Source organism: Zalophus californianus, chromosome 3, assembly GCF_009762305.2.
Source record: "Zalophus californianus isolate mZalCal1 chromosome 3, mZalCal1.pri.v2, whole genome shotgun sequence".
Lineage (NCBI taxonomy): Eukaryota > Metazoa > Chordata > Mammalia > Carnivora > Otariidae > Zalophus > Zalophus californianus.
This window is the reverse complement of record NC_045597.1, coordinates 102,016,844-102,030,052: the sequence shown is the minus strand read 5'-3', so window position 1 is coordinate 102,030,052 and position 13,209 is coordinate 102,016,844. Positions and strand designations below refer to the sequence as shown.

The window sequence follows — 13,209 nt, the reverse complement described above, 5'->3', positions numbered from 1 at the left end:
AGCAAACTTACATAAATGACAAGATAGATCATGTTCATAAATTGGAAGATTCAGTATTGTTAAGATGCCATTTCTTTGTAAATTAACTTATATTTTCAATGCAGTGCTAATCAAAATCCCTGGTCTTTGGTAGAAAATAACTAACAAGCTGAAAGTAAAATTCATGAAGCAGCACAAAGGACTTACTTTAGCCAAATTAATCTTGAACAAAGTTGAAAGATTCACACTGCATGATATAAATACTTACTGTAAAGTTACAGTAATTAAGACTTTGTGATATTGGCCTAAGGATAGCCATTTACATTAGTGAACCAGGGAAGAGAGTCCAGAAATAGACCTTCACATAGATTGTCAGTTGATGTTAGGGAAGGGGATGAAACAACTCAATGGGGAAATGAGTCTTTTCAGGGAATAATATTTGGACAATTGGATATCCATAGGGGGTAAAAATGAACCTTGGACCATTACTTTGCACCATTCATAAAAATTAACTTGAAGTAGGTTATAGACTTAAATATAAAAGCTGATTTATATGGGGTGCCTGAGTGGCTCAGAAGGTTAAGTGTCTGCCTTCAGCTCAGGTCATGGTCCCAGGGTGCTGGGATTGAGCCCCACATCAGGCTCCCTGCTCAGTGGGGAGCCTGCTTCTCCCTCTCCCTGTGCCTCTTACCCCACTCGTGCTCTTTCTCTCTGTGTCTCTCTCTCCCTCAAATAAATAAAATCTTTAAAAAAATAATTTATAAAACTATTTTTTAAAGATTTTTATCTATTTTTTAAAGTAAACTCTGTGCAACACGAGGCTTTAACTTATGACCCCGAGATCAAGAGTCACATGTTCTACCAACTGAGCCAGCCAGGCACCCTGATTTTAAAACTTTTAATAGTATATATACGTAAAAAATATTGCCAACCTTTGGGTAGAGACATTTTTTAAGGTAGGATGCAAAAAACACTTAAAAGGGAAAAAATGGTACTCAAAACTTTAAGACTTAGGGTGTTTTTTTAAAGTATGGTATAAAAAACACATTGTTTTGAAAATGAAAAATGTAAAATACAGATTGGAAGGAAGTATTTGCAATACATTTCTCCCTGCTCCATTTTCCCGTGTTAAAATTTTTGGTTTGATCAGCGTTCATTGTTTACAATATAATGACTTTGTTAAACATTTCACAGTTGAGCTATAATTATTTGACAACTGTTGTTTTTCCTAGATTTAATAGCTGGGGTTTTTTTTTGTTTGCTTACTTGCTTAGCTTAGCTTAGCTTTCTTAGTACATAATACTTATTGAGTGCAGAAGCTTGCTTAAGGAAAAAAAGTATATTATAAGACCTTTTAGATAATTTCTTGTCTGTGGTGAGAAACCCTAGCTGGATGTCAGAGAAATGTCAATAGTCAACAGAAAGTTGACACCTAATTCCTAGGATCCTTGAAAGAAAAGAAAGGAGATGAAAAGTCATTTGTCCCAAGATTGGAATATGATCCCAAAGATTAATGGCAGCAGAAGACCAATCCTTGCTGTCCCAATTCCTATTTTAGTCATTTTTCATTCCCTCCCTATTAGAACCTTTGTTTTCAACCACCTATGTAAACTGGAACTGTATATTTCTATTTATGGTCTGTAGCCAGAAATCATCAGTTCATGGCATTACCGAGTTGGAATTCTTAATATATTTTCCCCAGAAACATTAGTGATAATATCCCATAGTCAGGGTCTATAGTAACTGTAAATAATACAGTTTATCTACGTTATCGATGAAATAGACTTTGGGAAGTAGCTAGTTATAGACTGCATGTAATATTGTTTCTATAAGAGAATGTGTTTCAGAGTACTCCCAAACCAATTTATAAATGGACTTTTGAAATACCACAGTTTATAAATTGGCTACTATATTGTTTGCATACTAATATTGAGACTTCCTTTCTTTGGTTATTTGGACTTATTCAACAGATATTTATTGAGTGCCTATTGTTTAGCAAGGATCATGCCTGGTGATAGGGAGGCATGGTGAACAAGGTACAGCGTTTCCCTCTCAAGGAACTTGTGGTCTGTTGGAGAGAACCGTAAAATAAATGTTCAAATACAGCACAGGATATTTAGTATTTAAATTAAAACAGGATGTTGTGGGAGCACTTGGGAGAAGACACTTGGCCCAGTCTTGGAAGCTCAGGAAAGACATTCCAAGGAATGAACAAGGAAGATTTAGACAACTAGAGTGGAGGGGAGTGAAATGAGGAGGGCACCGCGTTGATGGAGTGTATGTCAAGGCAGATGAATACTTTGTGCAAACTCACAAAGATTAACCAGAAATGGCATACTTAGGGTATCAAAAGTAGGTCATCATAGCTAAAGCATGAAGTGTCAGGGAGGAATTCTGAGACTAGGCTGGAGACCACAGAGAGCAGTAATCCTATCCTACAAGGTCACATTTCATAGTTTATGATTTATCTTAAGGGTTCTGAGCAATTAGGTATAGTGGAGTAGAGTAAAATGATTGGATTTGTGCCTTGGGAAAAGAACTGTAGCTATGTGGAGAATGCACTGGAAGGAACAAGCCTATAGGCAGGGAATCCAGTTGAGTAACCACACTGGTAGTCCAGGCTAACAGTGGTGACACTAAACCAAGGAGCTGAAGGTAAAATAATCAGTGTTACCGGTAAAAAGTCAACTAGTAAAGGATCCCAGATAATTAGAATTACTTTTCTTCTTCTCTGTTGTTATTTTTATTGCTTTGTAATATTTGTTGAGGATACAGTGGGTGAAAATAAACAACTTATTTTTTTTAAGATTTTATTTATTTATTTGAGATAGAGCGAGAGAGAGAGAGCATGGGGGGGGAGGGACAGAGGGAGAGGGAAAAGCAGGCTCCTCACTGAGCAAGGAGTCCGATGTGGGGCTCAATCCCAGGACCCCAGGATCATGACCTGAGCTGAAGGCAGACACTTAACTGACTTAGCCACCCAGGTGCCCCGAAAATAAACAAATTTAGGATCCCCACCCCATAGTACTCTTCTAGGGAAAAAAGACAGATATAAGTGGTATGGTTTGGCCAACCCTCAGTTGTTTTCTGGTACACTGCAACCCCTAATTTTTAGAAAAAAAACATTTTAAGAGAAATGCCAGTATCTTTTCTATGAAAACAATTAAACCAACCCATAATTTTAAATTTCCTGTCACTTTGAGGATGACAGCATTCTTTAGTGCCTTAAAAAATTTTTAGAAGGCAAACCTCTCTAAACAGGTTTCCATTATGCACAAAGTGCATTTCCTATTTGCTATCTTGCAAAGGTAGAATCCTATTTATAATATGCAGTGATGTGTAATGAGGCCACTACAATATTCCCTGCTGCACAGAGACTGGGATGTTGTCAGACTGAACAGTACCTTGTCCTGTGCCAGTTCTTTTGTGTAGGAAAGGGACTCTGACTCTAAACCAGACACATTCTGCCTCCTGTTCATTGATAAGGAGATGATCAGTAATAGTAAAGTACAAATAAAACAATAATGTTATCACTTTAGAGGAAGAAAGAGATAGTATGTTAGCTATATGGTCATGTGGCATGAAGGAAGGCTTTAATAAAGATGGAGCAATATCCATTTGAGAAGGAAGAGTGGTGTAAGGTTTTTGAGGTGGCAGGAAGGGTTCAGTTTGGAATCACAGATGGAGAGATTTGCCTTAGAGAAAAGAAGAAATACTTCTCGTGTTACAAAAGGAAAGGAAATGAGAATGAGTGAAAGTAACAAAAGGTAAAAATTTTCACATGATGAATTCTCTTTTCTCTGTGCAGTGGGACGTGTGAGGGCCAAAAGGCATGGGTTCTGATTTTGAAGAAAATAGTAAAGGTTGAAGTTGTTTTTGCAGTTTGCTAGGGAAATACAGCAATGATAAGAGCTAACACTTTTACAGTACATGCCATGGGCCAAACACTACTCCATGCATATTTTATGCACTAAGTCATTTAACTGTCACTACCACTCCATAAGGAGTAGGTACCTTTTGCCCCTTTTATAGATGTAGAAATTAAAGTACAGAGTTTAAGTGACTTGCTCAAGGACTCAGATTGTATATGTTAGAGGCAGGATTTGAACCCAGACCGTCTGGCTCCTGAGTACATGCACTTGACCATCGCTGCAGTAGGATAGCTGAATAAATTTAGTATTTATTAGTGACCATGGGCTTAAAGTGGTATCTTTTTCCTATTAGTAATTTTTAAGCATCCCTGTGCAAGCATGGGGAAGATTTAGAATTTAAAATTCTATATATTCAGTGTTACAATTTTTAACACCCAAATAAGGTTTATTCATGCTTATGCTATGGTAGTACAAATTTGATTACTTTATTGACATGACCAGTAAGACAGAGTTTGGAAAGAAATTGAAAGTGTTTTTGAAAATTGAATTTAATTTTAAAAGAATTAGAATAGCTGTTTTGATCAATGACTTTTATGATCAAACTTCCATGAAATCAACTTTCATGAAAACAACTTTTTAAAAGTCTATAATACTATTAGCTTTACTTTCTAACTTTGTTTAATTTTGGGTAAGCCCAGTAAAATAATCACCAGCTAGACCCCAAGACCTGATCGTTACTGCTCACATGCTTATACCCACCGACCTTTATCCCACATTTTTCCTTAAGCTCTTCTTTCCAGCTTATCTCTTAACTAAGGCAAAAGACCCATTGGGCATAGCATCTGGTGATGGAAACCAAAACTACCCCTCAAGCAATAATGCCTGCCCAGAGAGAGAGAGCTCCCGCCAGCCCAGACCACCAGTTTGAGCTCAACCCTGATTCATACCTGCACAGATGGACCATGGAGTGATCCATGGAATGACCAACAGTTATTACCTTTATGTCATTATAATACTAAAATCTCTGTCCAAGGAGGAAAGCAAACCTCATTTACATAATATACAATGTATGTATAGGCATGTTTCCTTAAGGTGTATGCATGACTTATGCCTACCTCTACTTATAATGACAAGGTTCCCCTTTCTAAATATTCGTCCTAACCCTAAATAAAAGGAACCCATTCACCCTTTCTCAGGGAGTCATGGCTTTGGAAATTATTCCCTGTGATCTCCTTATTTGCTGCAAATAAAGTTTCCTTTGTGTGACAACTCCACCTGGTATAGTTTCTATCTGTGACTCACCAAGGAGCAAAGTCACATTAGTTCAGTTACAGAATATGTCATTTATGAGAATGTTCTCTCTCATCTATCTTAGATAGACAGACAGATAGATATAGATAGCTAGATAGAGATAGATGATAGATAGATAGATAGATAGATAGATAGGAACAAAGAATGATTGGATAGAATGATTATTATATTTGTTCCAAAAAGCTTTATGGAAAGGTTTAGGATCCCAGGTTCTTTTGTAAAATTGTACTGCTTAAAGTATTAAATTGGGGTTGCCCTCTTTTTCTGGTATTATAGCCCATCCAATTTACTGTGAAATGGGCTGCTTATAAAACTCAGTGTTAAAAATTAGATGTATTAGAAGTGCTAGATTTTCTGTCTACAGATACATTCATAAGGGACTAAAAGTTGCAGGACACAAAATAAGTGTATGGAAACCTGTTGCATTCCTATACATTAATAATGAAGCAGCAGAAAGTGAAATTAGGAAAACAATCTCATTTATAATTGCACCAAAAACAATAAAATATCCAGGAATAAACTTAACCAAAGAGGTGAAAGACCTGTACTCTGAAAACCAAAAAACAATGATGAAAGAAACTGAGGACAACACAAAGAAATGGAAAGACATTTTCTGCTCGTGGATTGGAAGAACAAGTGTTGTTAAAATGTCTAACTACCCAAAGGAATCTGCAGATTTAATGCAACCCCTATCAAAATACCAATTGTGCAGAGCTAGAACAAACAGTCCTAAAATTTCTATGGGCCATAAAAGACCTCAAATAGCCAAAGCAAACTGATAGTTACCAGAGCGGAGGTGGGTTGGGGGTATGGGGGACGTAGGGAGTGGGAATTAAGAGTACACTCATCATGATGAAAACAAAAATTAAATGAAATGAGAATAAAAAAAGAAACATGCCTAGAAATAAGAAAGTAATACTTCCAGTAGTTCACCCAAACCTTCTTTGGAAGTGAAACTGTTACTTTCTATGGAAAAATTTTGGCATGGGGCTGAGTGAAAATGTTCAACATACTGACATTATAGTATGAAACTACTTTTTTTCCTCTGAAGGCTGTCTTCTACTGGATTTGAAAATATTTACTACCAGATTTGAAAAAATTTTTTTCAGACTGATAAAATCGTTTCTAAATTAAGAACCATGGGCAAGGGGGAAGGGATAGCAGAAGATAAATTTTTAGCCTTTCTTTTGTGAGGGTGGGTGGGAGGTGAATAAACAATGCATATTCTCTTTTACTTTTGCACTTTCCTTTCCTCTTATAAGATCATTTTAAGGGATAAAAGATAAATCAACTATCACAGATAAATTAATAATAAACAATGTAAGGTGAGCAAGATAAATGTATAAAAACAAGAGAAGATATCCATTGGAGAATGGGCAAATAAAATGTGATATATCCATACAATGGAATGTTATTTGGCAATAAAATAAAATTAAATACTGATACATGCTACAACATGGATTGAAAACATTTGCTAATAAAGAGGCCAGTCACAAAAGATTACATTGTATTATTCATTTTATGTGAAATGTCCAAAATAGTCCAATTCGTAGGAACAGAAAGTCAATTAGTGTTTGTCTCAGGCTAGGGTATGATGGCTGAGAGGTAACGGGTTTCTTAGGATAATGAAAATGCTCCACAACTGACTGTGGTGATGGATGCACAACTCTGTGAATACACTAAAAGCCATTGAACTGTACACTGTAAATGGGCAAATTTCATGGTATATGAATTATATCCCAATAAAGATGTTGTGTTTTGGGGGGTTTTGTGTTTGTTTCTGTAAAGAACCCAGCTTCTACTGTCTTTTGCTTTGGCCATAGTAGTTCGCTTCTTGTCCTTACTGGCTTCAATAGTACCCCAAGATGGCTGCTGCAGTTCCTTATACCAAGTACAGACCATAATGTCCAAAAAGCAAGAAAAAGCCTTCTTAAGGGTCCCTTTGTCAGTGAAGATTTTTTTGGAAGGCCCCTGCAGACTTCTTCCATTTCTTATTAGTCAAAATCACTTACAGGGAGAATAGAAGTGCTAGGCTTGTTGATTAAAAAAGTCCTGAAGATCTTTCCTTAAAGCATATGGCCACCCCATATGTAAATAAAACTGCATTTGCTCTGGAGCCTGAGGACTTCAGAATTTAAGGAGGAGCTTCCTTTATGTTCACACTCCCTCAACTGGAATTCGTAGCAGCTAAACAAAACAATCATTCCGATACTTACTAAAATGGTAAGGAAGACTTCTTTCAAGATCATTGCAAGGGAGTCAACTCTACTACAGTTGTGGAGAGAGATCGCTCAACTCTGAATACAACAAGAACCAGTGGGGATTTATAGCCACCGAGCTCGATCGGGAGGGGGTCACTGGATGCAAAATTACTAAGAGGAGACAGTAAGGGCAGGGGGATTCTTGCTCACGGTAGCCCAAAGGCTTAGACATCGTAAGTGGGGGATGAGGAACTTAATCAGATATTAAGGATTGATTAGGTAGCAAGGGTAGGGGCTTTCTTAACAAACTGACTCTGCAGGATTCTTGCTGGGACTGGGCTGTGTAGGCCTGGCCAGGACAGGCTGAGGCCTAGTCAAGAGGGCCTGGGGAAACCTAACTAACATTTAGTCAAGGAGAGAATCTGTGTCATAGTGCACATTTGATGTTTTTTTCATTCATTATTTCTCCCTTTTATCGTTTGATAAAAAGCTGACAATTTATATCAACTAAGTTTCATCAGCTCTTTATGCAGTTTAGGTTTTTCTTTAATTACTTCTATTTCAAACAGTATGATGTACACCTACTCACTAAAAAAAAATTTAAGAAATAAATTTAACACATATTCTCTTCATTTTCTGCATTTCTGTAAATGAGATGTAGTGTCTAGTCTTTGTTACGTAATTTAGAGCTTGGACTAACAGTTTCAGTGAGGTAAGATTGTGAACACAAAAATTTTTTCAATTTCTACAAAACCTGAACTAGCTTAACCAAAAGGCTGATCAGGACCTGCCATTCCACATAATTTGTTTAAGATAGTTTGAAAGCAAATCCTGCTCAGATAACTTAAAATATGACAATGCAGTGACAGTTTTAATTAGAATACAATCAGAACAATTAACTTGTATAGTACATTTTAAAATGCACTCCTTTGCAGTCCCATTTTAAGAACCTAAGAAAAATCCTTAAGTTTATTTGTTATGTAGATATTTGGTTCTCATTCTTGCAGGAAGCAAGGTCACAGTGATGGTTAAATTACCAGGCTAGTCCCAAGAGACTGTTTAGCCCATTATATAATTGAACTTTATAATATTAATATTAACCATAAGTCTTTCTAAACCAGTGATTAGTAAGAGTGGGGAACAGGAGGCTTGGGCTTTGACATCAGCAGCTTCTGGTTGTAATGAGGAAGGGGTAATATCAGTGGAGGAGACTCTGGCAGAAATAGTTTTTCTCTTCAGGCAGGGAATGCATCTGAGACTGGGGATACAGTGGTTGTATAATTTGTAAGTCTGCAATGGATGGTAAATGAATGTACCTTAAAAATATTCCAACTTGACATGTGTTTTTTGAAAGACTTATCACAGTAAATACAGCTCTTAGTCAAACAAGCAGTTTATTAAAGTGGTTCAGTTACCATAGCAACGTATCTGGAATTTATAGCTCCTTATTTTGAGAGGACTTCATTTCACTCTCTGAGGCACTGAAATCCAAGGCTAAAGTTCTTAATGGCCTCCAGTCTCATTGTATGATGAATTTCTGTTGTTTGGAAAATTTATACATATAAAATGCAACTTGCAAAATCAGTCCTATGACTTCATAGTGGTGTCCGTTAATTTTATAAATAGGTACTTTTCAATTTGGAAATGCCCCTCTTTAAAATTTTTTTTATTGTTACCAAAGCTACATATGATCATAGTTTAATGAGGAAAAACACCTATTTCAAAAAATAAGTCTTCTAAAGTTATTCCCCAGAGGCAACCATTTTCTGTTCTTTTAGCTGTTTTGTTTTTTCAGTATTTACTTCAAATCCCTCAGCAACATGTTTATATTGCTTCTTGGTTTGTATTACTGCTTCCTTTGTGATTTTAGCTGTCATCAATTATTTGAGTCTCTGCATATTTGAAAATGGCTTTATTCTACTTTTATAATTGATTCTTAATTTGGCTGGGTATAAATTCTTAGTTAGAAATAATTTTCTCTAGAATTACTAGTACTGATGTTGAGAAATCCAGTGCACTTCAAAGCTTTTATTCTATTTTAATTCCTTTCCTCCACTCCCTGGAAGCTTATAGAATTATTTCTTTGTCCCCAGTGTTCTAAAATTTCATGATGATGGACCTTGCTCTAGGTCCATTTTCATTCATTGTGAAGGATCCTCAGAGGACCTATTCCATTTTCCATTTTGGAAACTCATGCCCTTCAGTTCTGTAAAACTTTTTTTATTTCTCTGATTATTTTCTTTCCTCTGTTTTTTCTGTTGTTTATAGAAATTTTATTATTTATGCATTGCCCTCTTGGCTTGGTCCTCTAATTTTCTTGTACTTTTATATTTACTCTATTATTTTTCATCTACCTCCTGGAAGATTTTTTCAGCTTCACAACCGTAAATTTTTCATTTCTGCTATTATGCTTTTAATTTCCAAGAGTACTTCCCTCCCTTTCTTCTTTAATCATTCCTTTTCTGGAGCATCCTGTTGTTTTATAAATGTTATCTCTTCTAGTTACACTGCCTGGAAACTCTGTACATGGATATGGCTTGGAAACTATGGCCTTCAGTAAAGGGTAATCTGGCTGATGTCTTATGGAGGAAACCTCAGTATCAGAATCTTTAGTCTTTTCTCCCTGGCTTGTCTGATTCACTAGAAAATAATCATTTTTATATGATTCTGCTGTCCTTTGTAGAAGGCATAAGCCTCTTTATCTTTTGGGGGACATGGGAGGATAACAAGGCTGAGGGAGAAGGCAGAGCTCAGCATTTATTATGTAACTTTTATTTAATCTCTATGATATTGTAGAATAGTCTGCCATCAATGTGGGATTCCCTTATCCAGATACCTTCTGTTTTACCCTCTCCAGAAAAAACCTCTTGCTTTCTGAGAGAGTAGGTTGGAGAAGTACTCTATCATGTGGAATGGGTACAGAGAGGATATAGATCAGTGTTGCACATAATCAACTATTTAAATATTCTTTGACCAATCCTCCTATTGTAGCCACACACCCCTCACTTCCCCTTGCATCATTTCCTAAGCCTTTTTTACATTACCATATTCTAACCCACATGCTTCTCAACTTTCCATATTGCCACCTTAGGAGCTGTCAGGTTGGCTAATCAATTACTAAATTAATTTTTAGTTTCCAAAGTTTTCTTTCTGTTTCTTTTTTAAGATTTATTTATTAGAGAGAAAACGCTCACACACACAAGTTGGTAGGGGAGGGGTAGAGGGAGAGAATCTCAAGCAGATTCTCCGCGGAGCATAGAGCCCTCCAAGGGTCTCCATCTCATGATGCTGAGATCATGATCTGAACCAAAATCAAGAGTCACTGCTGAACTGACTGAGCCACTCAGGCACCCCTAATTTCCGAAGTTTTGTTGCTATTGATCCCTTTCCAGTTCTCTTTGTCTCTGTACAGCTTGCTATACAGCATTGAGGGGGAGTCTAGGTCAAATATGTTCAGCCTGCTCTCTTTTCCCCCAGTTTCTAAATAATTAGTTTTTAACAGTTAAGAGACTATATTCATGTTTTAGATTAAATTGATGCTTTAAATTTAATTCCTATTTAATTCATCTCATATTCTCTTTCTTAATAGGCAAAGTCTTTTTAATCTGAGCTTTCTTTATTTTCTCCTTTCTACTTCACAGTTTCTTCATACATCCTCCTGTGCTCTCAGACCTCCCTCCTGTTTTCTTCATCCCACCACTCCAGCCTCTTCTACAACCTTGTCCATCCTGGAAACAAGCTAAATCCCCTCACTTTCCATTACTCTTAGCCTGTCTACACGTTAAATGGCCTGTTTTTAAACCAATAGAAGTTTCTTAGTTAAGAAAATTAATGAAGCAACTTTCCTTAACCCTTAAGCTCCAGTCCCAGCTTTCTTTATTTTTTAGTTTTCTCTTTTTAAAAAAAAAAAGTGCTATTCATCCATTTCCACTTAGTCTTTTATATGAGCTTTTTTGAAAATTACTTTCTTTTTTTAATTTTATTTTAATATGTTATGTTAGTCACCATACAGTACATCATTAGTTTTTGATGTAGTGTTCCACAATTCATTGTTTTCGTATAACACCCCGTGCTCCATGCAGTACGTGCCCTCCTTAATACCCATCACCAGGCTAACCCATCCGCCATCCCCCTCCCCTCTAGAACCCTCAGTTTGTTTCTCAGAGTCCATAGTCTCTCATGGTTCATCTCCCCCTCTGATTCCCCCCTTCATTTTTCCCTTCCTTCTCCTAATGTCCTCCATGCTATACCTTATGTTCCACAAATGAATGAATCCATATGATAATTGACTTTCTCTGCTTGACTTATTTCACTTAGTTTAATCTCCTCCAATTCCATCCATGTTGATGCCAATGGTGGGTATTCATCCTTTCTGATGGCTGAGTAATATTCCATTGTATATATGGACCACGTCTTCTTTATCCATTCATCTGTTGAAGGGCATCTCGGCTCTTTCCACAGTTTGGCTCTTGTGGACATTGCTGCTATGAACATTGGGGTGCATATGGCCCTTCTTTTCTTTCTAAACAAAACCACCAACCCCTTTTTGGCCACAGCCTAATTGACTACCTATTTTCCACTGAAACCTTTTCTTCTCATTCTTGTCTCGTTCTTGTTTTACTTCTCAGAGTTAATAGGATTTGTTTTTTCCCCTCTTGTGTCTGTTTTTCCCTTTTCCCCTTAGATGTGGCCCTCTGTTTCCCTAGGTTACCTAGAGAACAAAGAAGTTGAAAGTTCATAAAAATTTTTGACTTTTGAAGTTTTTCTTCTTTGTTAAAAGAAAGTGATGTGATTTTTTGGTAAAGATTTATATGCCATTAATAAGGTTTAACTTTTAATATTTAGGCAGGTGCTGTAAAGGACTATATTAAGATGATGCTTCAAAATGATTCACTTAAGTTTCTGGTTTTTGCTCATCATTTAAGCATGCTCCAAGCTTGCACAGAAGCAGTCATAGAAAACAAGGTATGTTATCATTTTTCTGTAAAATACTTTTTAGCATGCAGGTTGTTAATATACTAAACGTCAATTGTAGTCTTGTAATTGAGGGTTCTTTTGGCTTTGTTTAAATGATATATTAATTATTATTAGATTTTTTCTTGCAAATTATACTAATATGATATTATTATGTTGATGATAAACTATTAAACTTTTTCTTTCATTCCAGGCTTGTAATTTTCCACCAATCTAATTATCTGGATTGATTAAAATATGCTGACTTGATAGGCTATACTGTGAATTCCATTATTGTTACTGGATATACCATTTGAGACTGGTGTAGGCATTTAAAAATTAAAATTTTTATTTACCTGCAAGTCAGCTTTAGAATATGGTGATGTCAAGGGGAAACAGAATGAATTCAGCCAATTTTAGTATCCGCTGCAGTCATGCCTTTTAAACTGCCAGGCAGCATCCTCTGTAGAGTGTGATTTAGAGTAAGATTTAGTACAGGTGAGTTTGAAACAGATGGGCCAGGTACCCTCTCAAGTAAGCTCCCCAAACCTGCTGGCCTTACTGCATTTTCTTAGATTCACTTAATACCCAGCAGTCTTATCAGTGACAACATCTGCCATGTTTTCTTTCAGAGTTTAAGCCTGTCATCTCTCTTTGTGTGCTGAGGGCTTTTAGAGATGCTCAGAAACAGCCAGAAGATATTTCGTGACAAATTGTATGAACTTAATATCCATGTTGGTGCAAAACCACTTGCCTATGTAGGTAGATTTTTTAAGTGGAGAAATTAAGCCATGTTTTTTAAAGCTTTGTATACATTTTTGAGCGTTTGCCAGTATGTTTATTAACGTTACCAAAGTAGTAGTTCTAGTGCTTCCTTCATAGAAAGATTTATG

The 13,209-nt window shown here is 36.4% G+C and overlaps 1 protein-coding gene across 8 annotated transcripts in view; it reads left to right on the top strand.

Moving 5' to 3' along the window:
- The window catches only part of ZRANB3 (zinc finger RANBP2-type containing 3), a 295,604-nt gene that overhangs the window by 232,010 nt on the left and 50,385 nt on the right, over positions 1 to 13,209 (top strand). For all 8 annotated transcript variants that reach the window (XM_027590261.1, XM_027590262.1, XM_027590263.1 and 5 more), the window contains one exon: positions 12,209 to 12,328. In XM_027590261.1, the coding sequence (XP_027446062.1) occupies positions 12,209 to 12,328 (120 nt within the window). The remainder of the gene's footprint in view (positions 1 to 12,208; positions 12,329 to 13,209) is intronic.